This window comes from Ovis canadensis, chromosome 7 (genome assembly GCF_042477335.2).
Source record: "Ovis canadensis isolate MfBH-ARS-UI-01 breed Bighorn chromosome 7, ARS-UI_OviCan_v2, whole genome shotgun sequence".
In the NCBI taxonomy this organism is placed as follows: Eukaryota; Metazoa; Chordata; class Mammalia; order Artiodactyla; family Bovidae; genus Ovis; species Ovis canadensis.
The window spans coordinates 65,223,721-65,246,762 of record NC_091251.1 but is presented as its reverse complement, the minus strand read 5'-3'; the positions used below and the strand labels follow the sequence as shown (position 1 = coordinate 65,246,762).

General features: G+C 36.6%; 1 protein-coding gene across 9 annotated transcripts in view; it reads right to left on the bottom strand.

Annotated features, from left to right (window-relative positions):
- Positions 1 to 8,947, bottom strand: part of DNAAF4 (dynein axonemal assembly factor 4) — a 69,152-nt gene extending 60,205 nt beyond the window's left edge. For 5 of the 9 annotated variants that reach the window (XR_011258232.1, XR_011258233.1, XM_069596455.1 and 2 more), the window contains exons 1-3: positions 8,675 to 8,866; positions 8,158 to 8,305; positions 3,249 to 3,382 (exon numbers count right to left, since the gene is read on the bottom strand). Coding sequence is in view for 7 of the 9 variants with exons in the window: in XM_069596455.1 (XP_069452556.1) it covers positions 3,249 to 3,382; positions 8,158 to 8,305; positions 8,675 to 8,797 (405 nt within the window). In the remaining 2 variants the exon portion in view is untranslated. Of the gene's footprint in view, positions 1 to 3,248; positions 3,383 to 8,157; positions 8,306 to 8,477; positions 8,637 to 8,674 lie in introns of those variants that run through there. The other 4 variants (XM_069596457.1, XM_069596459.1, XM_069596461.1 and 1 more) reach the window with 3 other exon arrangements.
- Positions 8,948 to 23,042: the final 14,095 nt, after the last annotated feature.

The following is a 23,042-nucleotide window of genomic DNA, read 5'->3' as shown; positions in this document are numbered from 1 at the left end:
AAACTATTCAATAAATGTCTGCTAAATGAATGACAGATCAGTAGCAAAGATAAGCAGACATGGACACAGTAAACCAAGGTTGAAGCAATAGACCCGAAGATATATTTGCACTTACGTAAAACTGACTGCCACGTGAAGTATCATTCTACAGATTATAAAGCAATCATTTTATGGGGCTTGAAAGGGAGCCAACAGAATAGACAGACTGTCTCCTGCTGGTTTCTGGTAATGTGCAGATGTGGATCATCTTCCTATCAGCCTAAGGATGAAGCAGTTACAAAGAAAAGGCAGTGCTAAGGCTGTTGTAGAGAGACGGAGTCAGGGCTTGGATTCACTGCTCTGTCTCTGAACTTCTGCTAGATGAAATCAAATTATCTTTATTGCTTAAACTCCAATCTTTTCAATTCAAACTAAGTTGTAAAATGGCCAAAAGTTCCTTATTTGTAAGCATGTCCCTTTGCAATGTGATTTCATCTTTCTTCCCCAGAATAGGTGCAGTCTATTTCTCTAACCCTTAATTTGGGCTTGGTTCTATGCAACATTAGTTTAATGGAGCATTAGAAAATGTGACACAGAAGTGTGTTTAAAAGGGCTTGTACATTAGGGCTTTCCCATTCCCGCTCCCAGAAACGCTAATTATGAAGTAAAGAAATCTGTGCTAACCTGGAGAATGAAATACCACATGGAGAGGGACTACGGCTTTCCCAGGCAAAGCTGCAGACATTTGAGTGAGGTCATCCTAGAACATCCAGCCACAACCAAGGCCAACTCAGACCACAAGAACTGCCTGACCAACATGCAGAATCGTGAGAAATGATGTGTTAAGCGATCCCCAGTCTCCGGGCCGCAGATCAGAACTCCTCAAATCAGTGGCAGTTACTAGATTAGAAATGAAGAACACAATAAATGCAACGTGCTTGAATCACCCTGCAACTATCACCTCCACTCCCGGTCCATGGCAAAACCACGAAACTGGTCCCTGGTGCCAAAAAGGCTGGCGACTGCTGTTTAAGCCACTAAAGTATGGATAGTTTTTACAGTGTTTTGACTAAATATTTGGTTTGGTGGTTTAGTCGCTAAGTCGTGACTGACTCTGTAGCCTGCCAGGTTTCTCTGTTCACGGGATTTCCCAGGCAAGAATACTGGAGTGGATTGCCATTTTCTTCTCCAGAGAACCCTCCCAACCCAGGGATCGAACCTGGGTATACTGTATTGCAGGCAGTCTCCTGAATTGCAGACTAGATGTTTGTGTCCCCTCAAATGTTTTAAAGCTCCAACTCCTGTTTACATGGGTTTCTGAGGAAGTAATTAAAGATAAATGAGGTCATAAGGGTGGGGCCCTGATACAACAGGATATGCCCTAATAAGAAGATACAACAGAGACTTTTTCTCTCTCTTTCAGTTATCTGCAAGCCAGGAATAGACTTATTACCCACCATACCTTGATCTGAGACTTCTAAGCCCTAGACCTGCAGGAAGACAACTGTGTGTTGCTTTAATCACTCACTCTGTGGTGTTCTGTTAGGGAAGCCTGAGCAGGTTACCACTATACAGCATAGCAAACTGAAACAGTGAGTCTTAGCACTAGCCCTGTTCACTCTTTTTAAAAGATTACTATGAATAAAAAAATGTTTTCAGTATATGTAAATCAAGTTTTAAGCTAATTTATGGTTTAAGCTAATAATGAGCTGCCTTTTGTCATCATATTGCTTCATTTATTCTTTATGGACCATCAAAGTTCTTTTCTAAATGGTGTCTAATATTGTACAGAGTAAAATTATCTACATTTATCCACCAGAATAGAATTTTACAATGATTACAGAGTACTCAAACAACGTAGTCACATTAATTTATTCAAATATTTGAGCACCTACTATTTACTTGGCAATGGTTATGATAGGGATGAAAAAAAGTATAGTCTCAACTCTTAACAATACTCAGGGGAAGAGACGGACAAAATGAATAGTTTGTAGTACAGGGTACAGACTTTCATAGGTTCTATCACTTCAATGTAAACTACAGCTTCATTCTTTATACATTAATGACCCTAAACTACCTTCGCAAATACCAAAGTCAGGCTTTCATATGTCAGGAGATATTTATCAACTTCAAGGTAGAGCATTGTGGTACTGCCTGGCAATCAATTGTTCAGCTTTGTTATATTTACCAGTGCAGCAGTATGTGGGCTATTATTTATCAGTTCAATAAATACTTATTTGCTGCCACAAATTTTATACTATTTTGCTTGTATTTTTTTTAAATTCAGGAAAAGTTTGATAGTAGTGATAATATGATCAAGAAAAGGTGGAACTCATCAAGCATACTGAAAGCAGGAATCTTCAGATGGCTGACCACATGTTCAATTATTAAGTAAAAAATGAAGTATATTAATCATTGGCAATATTTAAAAGTCAAGTAAAAGTGATAAAGAAGCAGAGAAGCCTTTGGAATTATGGACTGGAATTATGAACTGTTGGTTATAAAAACAATACTAGTGATCCAAATGCAAAAGAACAATCATGAGTCCACAGAACTCTTGATGAGATAATGCTTGTTATAGATTTCTTAGTCATTTCAAAATGAGAATTTAAGACGGGAAATTATTTGTAAAAATTAGTCAGAATAGGTAAACCTATAGAGACAGAAAGTAGATTAGTGGTTGTCTAGGGGTAGAGGTTTGGATGAATAGGGAGTGACTGCTCATGGTGCAGGGTTTCTTTTGGGGATGATGAAAATGTTCTAAAATTGACTGTGGTGATGGTTTTAGGGCTCTAAATATACTAACAACCACTGAATTGTAAGCTTTTAATAGGCAAACTGTATGGTATGTGAATTATATCTCAAAAAATATATTGCTGATCAAAGCTTTAACTTGAAAGCCTCAACAGTTAAAAGAAAAGTTATTATTGGTCAATATTCAGTGTTGAATCTATGTTTTTCTTGTTTTAAATAATAATATCCATCAATTTCAAGAAAAAAAAGAAGTAAAACACTTCCACCATAAAACCTTATAACTTTTGTTCCCCTGGAAATAAAACATTCTCCCTAAAACAGGCAAATCTATTGTTGAACCTTCATGCTTTCATACAGCTTTTCAGAAGTAGCAGACAACCTATGTAACACAGCAAGTCCTGTAACCAAAGTATAAACAAAAAGGTGAGAAAGTACAGTAGATGGAACAAATTATCACTGCATAGTTTACTATTATATCTTTAGTTAAAGGACCTTCCTATCAATCTGCAACTTACCTTCATCATGACATTTAGTGTATATTTTTGATCTTCCCTCCTTGCCACAGCTTTTGCTTCCATAGCTTCTTTTGCTCTTTCCTGTGCTTGTAGGATAGACTTCTCCCTTATTTTTTGCATCATCTCTTTGTCAACTAAAACAAAGAATATCACTAAATTAGAATCATGATGAATTTGTTTTACTTAGGAGAATTTGTTTTGATCTGGGATAACATGGTTTTGGACCCAACTTCACATGGAGAAGTAAGAACATTTCTCAGGATTAAACTAGTCAAGAAGCTAATAAGGGTGACTGTAACAGTAATGAATTAGTAAAGAATGGATGCCTTTGTGCACTGAGAAAGGCAGAGAGACAGAGGGGGAAGATATGAATAAGAGAGAAGAGGAGCAATGGAGAGAGGAAATAAGAGAGGGAATGAGGATGTGGAGAGGGGAGGGAGAGGAGGAGGAGAGGGTCACAGGACGGAGAGAGAGGCTGTGCAATGAGAGGAATGGGAAGAGGCAAAGCAGGCCAGAGAGGAGGAAAGAGAACACATTGATACTCCTCTCTCTCCTATTAGCTTATAAACCTGATCACAATAAAGCATCACTATGAGGTCTCTTAGAAGAGAACATGTTCATCTCTTAGATCAACATTGAGATCATCTAACATGATCAGTTCAGTTCAGTTCAGTCGCTCAGTCGTGTCCAACTCTACGACCCCATGAATCGCAGCACGCCAGGCCTCCCTGTCCATCACCAACTCCCAGAGTTCACTCAGACTCACATCCATCCAGTCCGTGATGCCATCCAGCCATCTCATCCTCTGTCGTCCCCTTCTCCTCCTGCCCCCAATCCCTCCCAGCATCAGAGTCTTTTCCAATGAGTCAACTTTTTGCATGAGGTGGCCAAAGTACTGGAGTTTCAGCTTTAGCATCATTCCTTCCAAAGAAATCCCAGGGTTGATCTCCTTCAGAATGGACTGGTTGGATCTCCTTGTGGTCCAAGGAACTCTCAAGAGTCTTCACCAACACCACAGTTCAAAAGCATCAATTCTTCAGTGCTCAGCCTTCTTCACAGTCCAACTCTCACATCCATACATGACCACTAGAAAAACCATAGCCTTGACTAGACGGACCTTAGCAAAGTAATGTCTCTGCTTTTGAATATGCTATCTAAGTTGAAGGAGTAAGCGTCTTTTAATTTCACGGCTGCAGTCACCATCTGCAGTGATTTTGGAGGCCCCAAAAATAAAGTCTGACACTGTTTCCACTGTTTCCCCATCTATTTCCCATGAAGTGATGGGACCAATGCCATGATCTTCATTTTCTGAATGCTGAGCTTTAAGCCAACTTTTTCACTCTCCTCTTTCACTTTCATCAAGAGGCTTTTTAGTTCCTCTTCACTTTCTGCCATAAGGGTGGTGTCATGATCAACCACCTTCAAAAATATAAATGGTTAGTCTTATGTATGAAGAGTACAGGGCAAGCTTTAGGAAAAATTATAAAGTCACATGACATGTTACATACAAAACTTTACCATTTACAGTCATTTTTTATTCAGTGATTCAGTATTTTAGAAACTGCAGGCTGTGATCCATTATGGGATAAATTATCTTAAGAAAATAAGGATTAAAGAAGGGATCCAGACTTCGAAGGGAAAAAACAGGAGGGGAGAGGAAACTTGGGAGAGTGAAGTAAAAAGAGACAAGGAGGGCAGGAGTGGAGGGATGACTAATAAACCCTTATACTAACCCTTCATCTTGTTTTAAAATATACGAAAATACTATATAAGAAAACTAGTTACAAAGGATTATATTAAAATACTTACAAAATATTGTGATACATTAAAACACAAAACATTAAATTTGTGATGTAAAAACATCTGCTTCTTTATTAATGCACTGACTAATATATATAGCAAAATGTCTAATACACAATTTCAAAGTAGTGCATCTAAAAGACAAAGGAACTGGCTGGACAAAGGAACCTGATTTGAACATGTTGTGAATTTTATTGATACTACTTCTCATTGTTGTCTACATTCATAATTGAAGGTAATATTAAATTTCAGTTAAAAATGAGTAAAGAATATGGCATTTTTACCCATCCAAGATCCTGGCTGGAAATCAGGACTGGAATGAGGTCTGAAGCCTCTCCCCAACCATCCACCTGTTTTAATAACACGGTGGCAGAGACCTAGACCAGCTTCAGGGGCAGGAATTAATTTTTAAAAAATCAAGTTTCTGAATTAAATGCTCCACATCTAAAAGAAATGAAAAATGGATCAAGAAGGAACTTCAGAAAAAACTGGAGCAGTATTTTGTGAATAATGAGGGAGGCAGGCTTGGAGTAGATATTGGAGTTTCATAATACTATATGTGGAAAAAAAGATTGTTAAAACAATTTCACTGAATTGCATGTAAAACTGAGTTTGAAGAAAATAAAAAATAAAAATCAAGGTTAACAAATTAAAAAAAAAACTGAGTTTGACTTCTAAAAGAATCTCAAACTTGGTTTCTGAAGTAAAGTCAATGTTCATTACTTGTTATATGTTAGTTTTAAGACTGTTTTGATTCATCTAATTGGCAATTATGGTCAAACCCAATCTGCTGCCTGATTTCTTACAGCACATAGGCTAAGAATTATTTTTGAAGTTTTAAATAATTGAAAAAGTCAAAATAATAGTAATATTTAATGACATAAGTGGCTCAAACTGTAAAAAGTTTGCCTGTGATGCAGAAGACCTGTTCTGGGAAGACCCCCTGGAGAAGGAAATAGCAACCCACTCTGATATTCTTGCCTGGGAAATCCCATGGACAGAGTAGCCGGACAGGCTAGAGCCCATGGGGTCATAAAGAGCTGGACATGACTGAGTGACCAACACTTTCACTTTTTCACTTTTTGTCAATAAATATATATTGTCTATGGCTGCTTTTGCATGACAATAATATAGCTGAGTAACTGTAACACAGACCACACAGACCACAAAATCCAAAATATTATCTGGTCCTTTACAGAAAAAGTTTGCTAACACTTGGCTTAAATGGTCAAAATTTGGAATAGCTGACCACGTAACTATGAAAGAGAAGGAATCAAGCAGCTGTGCAATGAAAGCAGATGTGTAAGTCAGGACTGTTACAATTAGAAAACAAAATTCCCTTCCCATTCCTGCAGAAGGCACCAACCAGGTTAAGGAGGGAATATGATATAGAATAAAGTGTTTCAAGTCAGAAACAGGAAAAAGTAACAGGTTTACTGATATGACTCTTCTTTCTACCTAAAAAGCTGGTGTACAAAACGTTACCTGCAACATACATGCACATACATATAAACATTTAACTCAGTGGCTCTCAAACCTGGCCAGTCATCAGAACCACCCAGGTAGTTCTCAACCCCTAATCTGTTTATTTTTGGGCATCCTGGGTGGCTCAGCAGTAAAGAGCAATCAGCCTGCAGTGCAGGAGCCACAGGAGACACAAGTTCAATCCCTGGGTCGGGAAGATCCCCTGGAAGAGGGCACGGCAAACCACTCCAGTGTTCTTGCCTGGAGAATCCCATGGACAGAAGAACCTGGTGGGCTACAGTCCATGGGGTTGCAAAAAGTCGGACATGATTGAGGCAACTTAGCATGTATGCGATTGTTTAAGTCATTATAATAGATGACAATTCTGGTTTCATCTAACTTCAAAATTAAGATTATCAACATCAACTGAAATAAATAAAAATATTTACATTTAACTTTAGGTGAGAAGTCAGAACATCCTGTGTGTGTTTCATGACATATTCCCAGACACCATCTTGGACTTAAAGAATCAAAAAGTAAGACAGGGGTAGGAGAGAACAAATCTGGTTTTAAAAACCCCTCAGTTAGTCTAGGATTCAATACAGAACTAAAGTAAGCTAGCTATGATAACCTCCCTTCCAGTATCTTCTGAGCTCAAAACCACATTTTAGAGAAAAATCTTACCTAGTACTAAGAACTATAAAATTTAATTCCACTGCAAGATATGAAGAAAACATTAACATAAAGAGTGGCTGCAATTTCCCTATTCTCAATAGTTCCAACTCAAAGCTTAATGCCAACGACCTAAGAGAAATTTTAGACAGTAGACAGAAAACACAAGAAAACATGATTACTGTATCAGAGAGGAAGATAACAGAACTAAAGCAGTAGAGGGCAATTACTGACCCACAAAGCTGATCTTAGCAGAAGAATAGAATACAGATTAAGAGTACAGACAACAGGAGATCTCAACTTGGGACTGTACATTTTAACCTCTAAAAACCATTTTAACAATTTAGGTCCCACTACCAAAAACTGATTTTATCTGTCTAGGGTAAGATTCAGACATCTGTATTCTGTAAAAGTTCTGTTGTTGTTCAGTCACTAAGTCACATCCAACTCGTTGCAACCCCATGGACTGCAAGCACACCAGGCTTCCCTGTCCTTCACTATCTTCTATAGTATGTATCTTCAAATATGTAGCCACTGTTGAGTGTAACCTTCAGCAATTACTCAACCTTTCTGCACCTCAGTAGCCTCACCTTAATAGAAAAAAAAAAAAAATGGTGAGCGTGGTGGAGTACCTAAGTGATAGACTATTACAAGGATTAACAGGTGAACTAATGCCTAATACAAAATGAGTGCTCATAAAGGCCACACCGGGAGGCCTTATCCTCTGAAGACAGAAGCTCACATCGTTTAAGAGCTATTATGAACAGACTCTAATTTTTTAGAAATTCGATTACTCAATAAATAGATTATTAGGTTATTTAAGAGGCAGCTGAAGCATTACCTCATCTAAATGACACTCGTGCCTATTTTGTTTTCCTAGAAGAGCAACATAATTATTTCAAAAGATAGATTCTTGAATCGTATAAAGTTTAAAAAGCACAACCAGCTTAACATCTTTTAGTAAAGAACTTACTACCTGACAGAGAAAGGGTCTCCCACATGGCTGCTTCTTTTTTGTGCAGGGTGAAAACAACAGTGTTATTCCCAATCTTAGCTTTGCTGCTCTCATCGTCTATAGGAGCATAGAGAAACACCTCGAATAAAAATGGAGGGCAGTTCACCTATTCAGAAGAGGGGAAACGGAAGTTAATTTGGCTGCACAAAATGAAAAACACACCCCTTAAGAAATAAGTGATGGAGGCCAAAATCATTTTCTTAAATTCCTGCTATAAATTTATTCCCAGGTCACGATAAAAGTAGCAAGGCATACGGAAGCCAGGGATAAAATCATACCTGACCCGATGACATCTATCTACAGACGAGGTGTCTCACTTGTATGAGATTCGTATCTTGTTTTGTTTTGTTCTAATAGGACTAATATTTTAGGATGCTTATCTGCAAGGACGCGCCTTTTGCGCGTCCACAGCCATGCCTTCGCAGACGCCTCAGACCACACCCCCGGGGCCGGCTGGCACAATTTGCGTTCCTACCTTCAAATAATTTTCCGTGCAGAACACGTCCGCGTCTCGGACGCTGACGCCTCGGAGGGGCACAGAGATGAAGACCGCAGTGCTCGTCTGCTGCCAGCTGTAATTGCTAACCTGCAGCGGCATCCTGGGAGGCAGCCGGCGAGAGTGAGACGACTCACGCCCGCTCGGTTGCTAGGGAAGCCGGGGTTACCACACGCCAGCCCTTCCGGGTCAGGAGGGCCGGGGCACCCCCAGCGTTCCCAGCGTGCCCCGGGCGCGCCCCTGCGGCCGCCCTGCGGGCTCCCCTCGCGACCGCCTGGGCCGGCTTGTGGGGGCGTTCCCGCTGTTTGGGGTCTTATCCCTTCGGGAATCTGCGAAGCAGCAGGCCCACTTCCGCTTAAGCAAGAAAGAAGCTTCACGCCTGAAAATGCAAAAAAGTAACGTAGGAAAGCGTGACCCGCGAGAAGCAGGTGCGACGCCCACGCGCCGTGGCAGCCTGGCCTTTTGTTTGTTGTGACGGAAGCTGTAGAAGTTAGCACCATTTGGTGTTCTGGTTCGGGGAATTTCCTGCTCATACAGACGTTCTGGCATAGAAGCTTGCCTGTCCTGTTATAGTCGTTCAAATCCTGTCAGTCGGAAGCCACTCATCGGCGTGCAGATAGGGTTCGTTTCTCGATTTGAGAACTTAAGACCGTATGACTCACCTGAAGAATGCTTGGCAGCAACTCAACTGTAGGATAAGTTAAATTGACACGGATATGTTTTATAGTTGCTTAGGGAGACCTGTAACTTTCGCGCTGAAAGGAAACTTGAAGACCATGTTAGTCTTCCCACATGCCGTGTTTAAGAAATCTGAGATCCGTATACCCAACGCTGTGGTCACTTGGATTAGTGTGGCTACACTGTGATTAAGATCCTGATGCCGTAGCTCCCAATGTTCTTTCCTTGGGATGCTTTTTGGAGACGCTTTAAAAATTACTGGAATTTTTTAATAACTTGAAAGCTAAGGACCTACAAACTGCCACCTAGGGATAGGGATTTTTAACATTTTATTTTGAAAGTCATTAATACAAATTTTAAAGCTACTGAAAAAAACCCTTGAGGAAAGCTAAGGAACAACAGACTTGGGAGGGGAAAATATCATTTTTTACCCTCCAAACAGACCACCCCTCAGAACAGTTCATCGTCTCAAGATATCCTAACTTTGAATACTGGGACCATGTCAGACTTTTTGTCTCCTGTCCTCCCAAGCAGAGAAACCTAAAAGTCAATCCTATAGATTCTTTTTCATGTTGCTTTTAACATTTTTCCCTCTTGTGTTCAATGCCTACTTTCACCATTTTCCTTCAAACTCTCTTTTGTGTCTTCTAAAGACAGTTTATGTATTCCAAAATTTTAAAGTGTAGATTCTGCCACTATAGAGAAACACAAGTGATATAATGTATTTATGGTAAATTAAAAGCAGGAGAAGGCAATGGCACCCCACTCCAGTGCTCTTGCCTGGAAAATCCCATGGACGGAGGAGCCTGGCGGGCTGCAGTCCATGGGGTAGCTGAGAGTCGGGCACGACTGAGACTTCACTTTCACTTTTCACTTTCATGCATTGGAGAAGGAAATGGCAACCCACTCCAGTGTTCTTGCCTGGAGAATCCCAGGGACGGGGGAGCCTGGTGGGCTGCCGTCTATGGGTTCGCACGGAGTCAGACGACTGAAGCGACTTAGCAGCAGCAGCAGCAGCAGCAGCATATTTTGAGCTGTTTGCGAGTTTCAGGGAGGTTCATTAACAATCACTTTGTTAAGCACATGCAAACTTGCGTAGTGAAATTGTTGTATCAGTCTTATGAAACTTTTTGCACTCTGAATATCTTTTTTAAAAAACTTGATCAGTTTTATTATTGAATCATTACACCAGCTGATACCAATTTAAAACACCATTAATCTTTATACTTCAAGACTTAGGTACTTACCTAAAAAATGTTTCACAAGCCTAGAAACTAATCCAATCTTAGAAGTGTTCCTTATCTGTGTTCCTTAACAGATTTAAAGCAAACAAAAAGATCTTAATCTAACCCAAGTGTAGATGGAAACTTGATATATGTCAAAAGTGTGCACATAAATGGGGAAAAGCAAGGAAAGGAATGACTATTGAATACACTGGTGTTAGAAATTGTAACCATATGGGAAAAAAACGAGACTGAACCGCTACATGCAATGACATGTATGCATATGGTGACACACACAAAAATGAATTTTAGATGAAGATAATATAAATTAAAAACATGTATTTTTATATACACATACATATTTTATATATGATCTTATCATACTTAAGCTTTTCTTAAGTATTATATCAAAAAGCACTTATGTTAAAGAAAAAAGATTGAAAACTTGAACTAAGATTAAGAACTTCTATTCACCAACAGGCACAATAAAGAATGACAGGATATATATTTTTCAATATATATTGGACATCTGTAGTTGAATAACGTGTTTTATTCAGTCACTGAGCAAGGAAGGGCACATGCCACATTGAGTGTCTCAGTAAGGGGGGTCAGAATTAGGGGGAAAGTCTAAGGGAGGGAGGATTTCCTCTAGATTGGGTCCTTTCATAAAGAGAGGGTAACTCTATGATTGAATAAAGAAGTAACTGTCCATAGCAGCTTCCTAGCAAAAACCTGAAAACAAGCCAAATATCAGTAGATATATTCATACAAAAGAGTATCATCTAACAGTACAAATTAATTAAACTTTATACTGGGTGGATGAGTGAAAAATAAAGCAAAGACCCTTAAGGAATAATGCCATTTATATAAAACTTTAATGAAAAGCAAATCTGTTGGTTAAGGATTCCTGTATATGTGGTAAAGCTATAAAGGAAAGCTGTCAGAAAGGATAACAGTTAACTCCTAGGTGGAACTCTAACAAGTGACACTCTCTGTGGCAGCCAAAAGAGCTGATTTCTGCATAGACACACTGCACAAATTAAGACAAAGTTGCTCAAAGCATGGTCCCCTGACAACAATGTCAGCATCATCTGGGGACTTCCTAGAAATACAAATTCCCAGACCCCACTGAAGACCTGCTGAACCAGAAAATCTGGAACTGTGGCCCAGCAATCTGTGTTCTAACAGAACCTCCAGGTAATTCTGATACATGCCAAAGACTGAGCCACAAGGGTAAGAGGTAGCTTTTAGTAGGGGAAAGGAGAAACTCACAAAGCCAAGAAAATAACAACACAGGTTCCCCCATTCTCCCCTCATCCCAAGAAGCATATAGTACCCAAAGCAATATGTTCAATCTGCAATGTAGCTCTGCATTATAGGAGAGGAATTCCATCCCGTTGCTGTCCTCCCTTCCATAAGAAAGGAGAACATACAAGTTTAAAGCTTAAATATATGTATTCTTATATACACATGAATGCACGCGCGTGTGTGTGATCTTGTCATCCTTAAGTTTTTCTGTAAGGTTTTATCTGTAAGGGCAAACATGAAGGAGAACCTTTTCAGGAGGGAAATTCATGGGACCCAGGCAATTCGTGGTTTAGCTGCAAACTATAAGAATTACCTGACAAAGCCAGCTACCCAGTATCTGGAGACCTTGATTCACACGGAAAGATTAAATTGAGGGAAAAAAAATTACTAGCACTGGCAAGCAGAGTTCAGGTGCAGCTCCTCCCACTGGAAGACAGGAGGATATTGACTGGTTCCCTAGAAAAATTGAGAGAACACCTCAAATTATTTTTTATTTTGTTCATTATAACAAAGTGTGCCATCAGAGAGCATCAAAAAAAATTGCCAAGTTTTTTTTCCCCTTTTGCCTCTAGTTTTGGTGATGGATTTGCTTTATTCATCTGATTCATAATGTACATATACAAATCTCTATATTATTTTGTATATAACAAATATTAGAAAAAGTAAAAATTTCAAAACAAGTTCTATAGTAGAGGCATGTCCTTATTTTCTACTTATGTATTGTCAGGCTTTTAGGGAGTGAAAATGTACATACTAAGCAAAAATTAAATGTTTATTATTCTTCACCTAAAATTAATTAACCATAATTTATTCTTTGATCATCAAAATCAAATTTGGCCATAAGGAAAGATCGATTTATGATTTTTTTAAACACCACCTCAGAACTTTAAAAAAAACCTTTTGAAAAGCCGTTATTCTTGCAACAAAATGATTTAAACACACTTGGAATTTTTTTCCTTTTTTACTCTAGGAAATGGAATCAGTCATTCTCCAAGAAACTTTAGTTCATTGGAAGGACTGATGCTGAAGCTGAAACTCCAATACTTTGGCCACCTCATTCGAAGAGTTGACTCATTGGAAAAGACCCTGATGCTGGGAGGGATTGGGGGCAAGAGGAGAAGGGGACGACAGAGGATGAGATGGCTGGATGGCATCACCAACTCGATGGACATGAGTTTGGGTAAACTCCAGGAGTTGGTGATGGACAGGGAGGCCTGGCGTGCTGTGATTCATGGGGTCACAAAGAGTCAGACACAACTGAGCAACTGAACTGAACTGAATGCAGAATAGCTTTCAAGTCAATATCTCAGCACTAAGTTTTAAATACATTCACTAGTTTACTATTTTAAATTTGGGCTTTAGGAAAAGACAATGTGATTAACAGCTAGACAAAAATATATAGGTAGAGCTCGTGTAGAGAGTGTGAAGTGTTCATTTATCCTTTTTATTTTTGGCCGAAATATCTTAGGTTGACATTTACAGAGTATAGATCTTAATGATTTTTCCTACTAGACTTGTTTTAGCTTATCAGTTTTTTAAAAAAGAATTTTAAGTGCTTCTAGTTCCTGATCTGGCATTATGGAGCTTGGAAATCACCACTCTATCCCAACAAAAGACTGAACAAAATGAAAGATCAACAACTCTTCTTAACTGCACAAGACAAGTGAGGTCACAGGGCAAGCCACTGTCCCCCAAATGGGAGAGATTGTATTTATAGTGAATCACAACCAATCAGAGCAGAAATGTCCATGGGAACTAGTGCCAAGGCAGGAAAACCTGAATGTAGTTAACAAATTGCTAGAGGCTCACTGTGGGCAGATCTGAGACAAAAGCTAGTCTGGGGGACTCAGCCCCCAACATTTTTGTGAGTTTTACTTTCCGAAACTCCACCAGTTTCTCACAGTGAATATTTACACAAAAATATCTTCAAGCTCTCATTAGGGGGATGGGAAATGAATGATTTTGAAATATGCCAGAGCATATATTTGTTCTTAGCAATACCTTACCTTGGAAGAAATTATTTAACCAGAGCCTAAACTGCTAGGGTTTTATCAGAGTTTGACTAGAAAAAAATTTATAGCATTAAATGCATATATCAGAGAAAGATCTAAAATTAATCAGTGTCTACCTTAGGCAGCTAGAAAAATAAAAGCAAAATAAATCCAATGTAAAAAGTGTTTTAAAAGAAATAATTTAAAATTAAAACATAAATCAATGAAATTAAAACTAGGAAATCAATAGAGAAAATCAATAAAACAAATCTGGTTTTATGAAAATAAAATCAACAAGCCTCTAGCCAGGCTACATAAGGGAAAAAAGTGGGGGGGGGGGGGTAAGGGGGGTGGAGAGGACACAAATAACTAATATGAGAAATGAAAGAGGCGGTATCACTGCAGATACCATGAATATGAAAAGAATTATAAAGGAGTACTATGAACAACTCTGTGCCTACAAATTTGATAACCTAGATGAAATGGGCCAACTTCCTGAAGGACATGATCTGCCAAAACTAACACAAAAAGAAATAGACAACCTGAATAGGCCTTTATCTATTAAAGAAATTGAATCAATAAGCAATAACCTCCCAAAAGAGAGAGCTCCAGACCCTGATGGGGGTCACTGGTGACAAACATTAAGGAAGAAACTATACCAATTATCTATAGTTTCTTTCAGAAGACAGAGGTAGAGGATATACTTCCTAACTCATTCTACAAAGCCAGACATACCAGAACCTAGAAATCTCCAAGACAGGCCGACCTTGTGCCTAGTCTTGAAGTTGGGTAGTGTCAGTCCTCTAACTTTCTTCTTCTCCTGCAGTAATGTGTTGACTATTCTGGGTATTTTGCCTCTCCATATAAACTGTAGAATCAATTTGTCAATATCTACAAAATGACTTGCTAGAATTTTGATTGGGATTGCGCTAAATTGATAGATCAAGTTTGAAGAACGATAATCAATGCAGTGTGGTATTGGTGAAAGGACAGGCAAATAGATCAGTGGAACAGAATAGAGAGCCTAGAAATACACCCACAGGAATACAGTCAACTGGTCTTTGACAAAGGATCAAAGGCAATATGATGGACAAAAACCAGTCTTTTCAACAAATGGAACAACTGGACACCCACATGCAAAAAAGTAAATCTAAGAATAGTGGTTCTAAACGTCACAAAATGTATTCGAAACAGATCACAGACCTAAAATTAAAATGTAAACTTATAAATTTTAGGTTCAACACCAAAGGCATGATTCATGAAAGAAAACTGGTAAGCTGGACTACATTAGTTTTTTCTGTTCTATGAGTGACACCATCAAGAGAATGAAAAGACACGACACAGAATGGAAGAAAATATTTGCAAAGGATGCATATGATAAAGGACCGTTACCCAAAATACATAAGAATTCTTAAGAAAACAACAACCTGATTAAAAGATGAGCCAAAACTTAACAGACACCTCACCAAAGAAGATACACAGATGACAAATAAGAATATGAAAAGATGTTCCACATCATATGTCATAAGGGAAATGCAAATTAGAGCAATAACATACAAACACATAATGGCCAAAATCCACAACAGTGACACCACCAAATGCTGACAAGGAAGTGGAACAGGAACTTTCATTCATTGCTGGTGGAAATGCAAAAAATTGAGACAGTTTAGTGGTTTCTTACAAAATGAAACAATCTATTTGCTGTAGCACCTCACCTTACCAGGCTCAGCATTCCCTTTTTTATTTCTTCTTAGCACTTATTCTCTAATTCACTTTTAGTTTATTTTCTTTTTCTATAGAATAAAAATTTCATGTGTAGTGAGTTTCGTCTGCTTGATTTACGGCATGCACTGCCATGTTCTTAGCAGTTAGAACAGTGACTGACATAACACTCATTATTAAATGCTGAATGAATGAATATACATTGGATTTCATAATTTTTGTTTTTTATTCTTTATCTTTCAGGATCCTGAATTGTACTTCTCTTAAAGTCTTTTTCAGGCTGTGCTGTCATTTTCATCAAGTGGATCGAAATTTTAAAAGATGTTTGTTGGCTATTTTTATCATTAGTTTTCTTCATGTTTTGAAATTTTGATTTACAGTGGGTTTTTTTTTTCTTTTTACTTTTGTTTCTTTCTTAGGTTCTTCCTTTCCTTTCTGGCAGTTTTAAGTTGCCTCTAACCTGTGTCCTAGGAACTCCAATTCAGCCAAGTGTTACGTCAATTTACTGATTCAAATTCTTTGGTGATACTGTACACAAGTTACCAACTGAGAAAATTACAAAACTGTGTATTTGTGCCACATTAGGCCTATAAGCTAGGGTCCCAGGTATCAGCTGGAGCCAAGTTTGCTTTTTAACCTTTTTCACATGTGAGGCAGCAGCACAAGTAATCCCAGCTCCCACCAGGCTTAAAGCGGTTATTCCTGTTCTACTGACCACTAAAAAAATCAGTTTCACCAATTTCACCAAATTGAGGCTCATCAATTTTATTCACCTTTTAAATAAACTCTTTCATCTTTTAAAGATTAACCATTTAAATAACTCTTTTAAATATTAAATCTTTTACACGTTTTAAGTAGCCAATTTGTGGCCCTATTATTCCTGTCTAGTGTTTGTTTTCTATTTCCTATTATCTTATTTCCTTCCTCTACTTTCCTCACGATTTTTTATTCCTTAGGATTTTATTCCTTAGGATTATTTATTTCATATGCTCTTGAGATCAACACTTAGCTCATTATATTTTGGGCTGAAAAATTATCTAAAGCTATACATTTCCCTTTAAGTTTGCATTATTGCATCTCAAGTTTGGAATGTAGTAGCACTTAGACCTCATTACCCTGCCAGATTAGAGTTTTTGACAGCTTTCTGCCTTGGGCTCAGAGTCATGCAGGATGCTGCTTCAGCATAGTTTGTTTTTTCCTTTATTTCTTATCCTGGTCTGTGTGTATACATATTTATGTTTTGAACCCAATCTTTTTATATTTATCATTGTTATATGTTTGAAACAAAGTGATACCTTAGACCATCAATTTCATAATGTTGTTTGATCAGAAGTCTCTGTACATCTTTTTCCTACAAGAGATGGGATAATTTTCTTTTCCCTTCCACACATTTTAAATAAACCTTTGGTACATTCAAATTTTACCTCGATGTACTTTTATCTTATTGTCACCTTTATTACCTCTAATACCAAGTTGCATCAACTGATACAGTCACATTTTATGCATCTTTGTTTTTCTCAAGGCACCTGATGATTTTTTCAAACAGATTTTGGATGCCTTTTGTAAACCTAATTTTATCATTCAAGCAAGTTTGTTCTTAATATTGCTACAGTATTAGCAATACTGTAGCTCTACTTCAAGGATCACTATGCTGCTGAGATTATAGAACTCCTCTCCAGTTAATTTTCTATTAACAAAACTAGAGTCCTAATTTGTAACTATCAAAATAGAGGTTTGTTCGTTTTCTTAAGGAAACTCAGGACTCAGTGTTGTGTACAAACTTCATAGGGAAAACAACAAAAATCTTGGTTTGCTCCTCAGTATAAAACTAAATTCCTAGTAAGCTGGAGCTATCACCCTGCTTAACACTTCCTGGCACATTTCCTACCCACAGCCAAGACTATCACACTTACTTGTCTTGATGAAAGTCAAGCATTTAAAAAACAGTTATTTGTCTCTTTAAAAACTAGCTTTATTTAAAAGAATCTAAAGCATAACACTAACAGGAAACAAATTTACAATACATATTGTTCAAGAAAGCCTGCCATACATAATTTCAACTAATAGTAGGTCTATATACTGGTGAATAACATTCTTTATACAACACACAAATGACATTTAGCATGATCCCTGAAAAGAACAGCCAACAATAACACAGACTTTTGATAGAACCTCTACACATCTTACTACTTACCTATAGAATAAAAAACTAAAATGTGGAAGATAAGTTAAACTCCAATTTTAAAATTCTAGCAGATATTTAAGGAAAAATAATGAGAAGGAAATAGTATATTAAAAAGAAAAATGAAAACTGGCTTACCATTATTTACAGTAATTATTAAAAAGTATTCAGAATTGAGAATTATTTCTTTACTAGTTGGAAGCCAAACTGCCCATTATCTACTGCATTCAGTTACCAAGCCAATTTTATTTCTCTGAAAACTGTAACCTGCATGTTAACTACATAAAGAAAATAATTTGGAGGTAACCTAGTCATTTTATACTTCATTCAAATTTTTCTACAAAGCAATTCATGAATCATTTAATATGAATACTTCTTTAAAACTCTATGATTCAAATAGAAATAGATCCAGTTCTAAAAGACTGTATATCAAGTGCCAGAAAAAAAAAAAAATAAAACTAAAATACAAAAAAAAAAAAAACCATGAAAACACTGAGCATTCAAATAAAATATAATGGGATTATGACACAGTATGGCATCTGGAATTTTTTTCTAAGAACTGAATCAGATTCATTGCTATGTCAGTTGTATCAATAGCTGGCAATCAAATGTATGCTATATACCAAAACCACCATGCCAAAAATGACAACATCGGTAGACATTAACCTTGTAATATACATCACTGATATAGTAAAATCTTATCAATTCAGGATAGTTTAAATTGACAGAAGTCTGAAATTTTAAATATTTTAAAAAGATATGCAGTTTAAGCACTCACAAGCATTTTTTTTTTCTGTTAAGTGTGTAATTTCAAATATGCAAATCTGCAAGTATTATCTATTACAATTCTTTTGGGTACTTGGTTTGATGACAAAAGAATGCTTTTAAACTAGTATTCTGAAATAAACGCTTATAAAAAGCTAAAATTTTTTTTAAGATTAAACATTTTTCATTAAAATCTTATCATTTTCATTAACAAATCTTTTCATCAGAGAGTACAAACACCAATCAAGCCTTGCATCAATGGTTACAAATTCTAACTAGAGGCATTTCATGTTATTTTAATAAATAGTTTCTCAATAAATGAAGATTACTATTTATTTTGATTATGGTGGAGTGAATGATATCTTTCTTGGTTGGAAGACATTAAAATAAGTTCAAAGTCTAGTATATAATTTTAATGATATGGGCTAAAAAAAATCTAATATGCACTGTCAGTTAAGATAATTCCTTAGTAAATTATAACTGTAGGAAGAAGATCAAATTTTTAAGAAGTATTTATTATGAGTGCTTCTAGGAACTGCCAACACCCTATTTTATTCCTCGCTTCCATTTCCGACATCAGGCCATCTATTAATACTAACCCATAAATACTGATGTCTCACATACTTCATAGAGTAGCTTAAAATATCAGCATAAGAAATAATTAGTATTACATAGTAATTTCCTTTGCCATAGGAATAAATGTTGGACAAAGTCTGGAAACATTTTATTTTCCAATTTGAATTACAGTAATTTTGCCACAGATCACAGCACTAGTGCATGTGTTACTTTAAACATGCTCTAAGAACAAAACAAAAATTTACTGCAAAAATACATGTCACCAATGTGGAACACACTCAGATTTGTATAAAAGTACTGAACTAATATCCCAAAAAGAGGTATATGTAAGCAGTACATAAGGAAGAAATAGTTTTAATATGAAACAGTCATTTAAGTCACATACATCATGATAAGAAGCAGGACTTTCTTTTATAAAAGGCATTTTAACTAACAAGCAACATCATCTACATCACCTACAGAACAAGAAAAGGACAGGTATTTAGAATTTTATTACAAATAATGTGTTTTGACAAAATATGACATGATGAACCTTATCCATTGGGTTTCATTAAGTTTTCAATGAAAACTTCCTTCCCTTTATTTGCCCTAGACTACTTGTCTTGGCAAATACTAATGCCGTCCCTAGTTCCTTTACTCCAGGGGTGCCTCTACGCTCCCATCACTGTACCAAGAGTTGGAAAAATACAGATTCGACTTCTATACTACTTTATAGGATAAATGGAATACAGAAAATGGGGAAGTTACTGAAATTTGGAAATGAGAAGGAAACCTCTGAGTTCTGAAGCAGAGAAAAAGAAATAGTGAAAAGTCTCAAAGGAAACTGGGAAGTACTCTCAAGGTACCAATCTAATAAAAATACTGCTTTCTATGGTGCCTGAAATGTGGTCGTATTGCCTGAAATCTAAGATATTAAGATTCATTCTCCATAAAGTCTTTAAAAAAAGAGAAATTTAATCCCATGTTCTTCACTTTGCTCAAAACTTACTGGAAAACATTTTCCCCTTAAAAATCTAGCCAACCACAGCCAACAAAGAAGTGTGACTTCTGAGGAAAGATATGAAATTTTGAAGTACAGAACATCCAGGAAGGGAAAAGGCAGGTTGGTTTCTAGAGCATTTCACTGGAGAATTTAAGATGGTACGAGGGCAACTGGGAAACACTCACACCAAAGAACATAACCTTCCTGGGTCCAATCAGGAAAAAGGTAAGACCTCTCCTTTCTCCTTCCTACATTGACTGGTTCTCCCAAAGAAGGAGCATTCAGCATGATACTATTGGCTAACTATATGATGGTTTAAATAAGCCTTTATGAGCTTCCCTAAGAATCTAGTCATAGAGAGTTCTAAATCACTATTTACAAATGAACTTTGGGAATCTGGATGCTTTTAATTAGAAAGATCTTAAATAACAAAACACTCATGCATATGAAACCTCTATACACTGCAAAAAAGAAATCGAAAAACTCTCTCGAGCTCCCTTTAAAAATCATTGCTTATATATATATATATTTACTATTAAATACAATTACTATAGCATGTTGAATAGTAAGTACTAGCACTCAGTTTGTTCAAGACAAACAAATTTGGAAGAGTATTCGAAGAAAACTCCTGATATTTTACCTGGATGATTAAAGTCAGCAGATATCAGGGTGACCTATTATTGCAGTTTTTTTTCCTACCACTAGGAAGAGTTGGGAATCTAAACACATACACACACAAATTGGATTTCTTATATTGTGTTGATCTAAGAAGAATAAGCACTAGTACAAGAAAATCTTCCATTTTATGTACATAATCGTCTAGTTTGGATAACAAGAATCATAATAGCAGTACTCTAAAGTATTTCACACACAAGGAAAACACGGATCACAAATCTAATTCTAAGCAGTCTATCTGAAGAATAATTTCTTTTCCTTTTACAAGCTAAATTACTGCTGTATTAGAGTGTCCAGTAGCATCTAGAAGCAAGTGGTTCAAGAATTCTTTAGTGAAATGAACAAAGCAAGTTCTGAGAAAGGAACTGATGTTTTAAAACTTTCTATCAGTAACCTAGTCTTGTTGAGGGAGCCAGCTGCTGATAGCCAGGCTGAACTCTGGCAAAACTTGAGAATGCAGGAGAAACCCCAAGATTTCCTGCTCAACTGCACATACGTGTGTCCTTTCAGTGAAGGAAGAGGATTACGCTAAAAATGGTGTGATGTTACTAGAAGATTATGCAGTTCATTCCCTCTTTAAATATTTTGAAATTTAGGGCAACTCGTCACTTGCATTATGAAAGCCTTGTGTAACAGTTTTCTTCGAGTCATATTAGGCAAATTAATATCTGGCCTTGACAAATGTAGAACTAGTAAGAAAATTAATTCAAATAGATGAAAACATTAATCAGTTATGATTACAGTTTGCCTGTACTGCATTGCTGGAATCAACCATGGTTTTTTTCTCTTTTGGATATTTAACAGATTCTTATCTAAGTAAGTAAGGTATTCTTAAGACCTAAACACAAGACAAATTCACTTGTTTATAAAATTTTAAAAACAATTATTTGGAAATGGAAAATAAAAGTCACATTATAAATCAAGTATTTTTAGACTAATTTGAGAGAGGTTATTTCCTTTTCACAAAACAACTACCTAATAAAACTGTAAGCAACAGAGGGCTTTAGAAACTGCTTCTCACCAGTTTTAGCAATGAGGACAGCGAGTACTACTGTGTTAACTCTTGAGGACACTGGAAGGTTCCACTAAGTATCTAACTATACTCAGTAATTTTTTTTTTTATCACCATCTGATGCTAGAAATGGGTTTATAGCATGCAGTGCATTATATCTTAAAAAACAGCACTCACTGGATTTCAAAAACAACACAACTAGATCCTTAAGCATTTAGAAAATAACAAAAGCTACAATGTAAGCAAAATATGATCTTCAAGTATGTTACTGAACAATGTAAGCAAAATATGATCTTCAAGTATGCTACTGAACAATCAAATGTCAAGAGTCAGCCCAATGTACTGCATTTTAATCTGCTTCAAATGGTTAAATTTTCACACAAAGTACCACCTAGTATGAGAGTTTATATCATTTCATTTCCTAAAACTATAAAGATATTTATCTTACAGCTATCCTTAAAATATTTTGTACTCACCTCTAACTAGTCACAGGTAAATGGAAAAAACCTTATATTACCTTGTACCATATGAAATTGCTGTTTTTGTTGGTCACAATTAAAACACTATTTAAAAAAATAAGTTTTATTCAATCAAAATATGCATCATGAGCATTAATAAGTTTCTTCTAATAGGATATTAAATATTTCATTTTTATAAAATTCATCATTTGCTATGTTGTATAAATTGTTCAAACCCTCCAATTACTGTTTCTCAACTGGAGAATATGTAGTTTCTTAGAAAAAACTCCAAATGATGAAAACTACACCAGTTCATTGGATAAAGTTCTGGTGACTATGCTGGAAACGACAGAATCGAATGCTTCAATTAACTTTGCATTAGTGGCTTGTAAAACGTGATTGATGCCAGTGCTGTCATGTAAAAGTTTCGGTTCGTGTTTACTAATCAAAGGGCACCTAATCAAAATTTTCAAGCGTAATTTAAGTTTCTTGGCAATATTGCTGCTGCTGTCATTTCACCAAGGTTTAAATGGTTGTCACTATCCCTTTTGCTGATCACCACACAGTCTTCAGATTTGGTCACAACAGTAATGATGGTTCAAGTTTGGGAGCTTTACCAACAACCAACCATTGTGTAAATTGCTATCAACTGTCATATAGAATCCTTTTTTTGGGTCACAGGTTTTGATCCACTCCAAAAACAGGTTTCTGTTGTTTCAAATCTTACTGAGTATACCTCCAACTGTCTCCATTCTTGATCTTCTCTCAAGAAAAT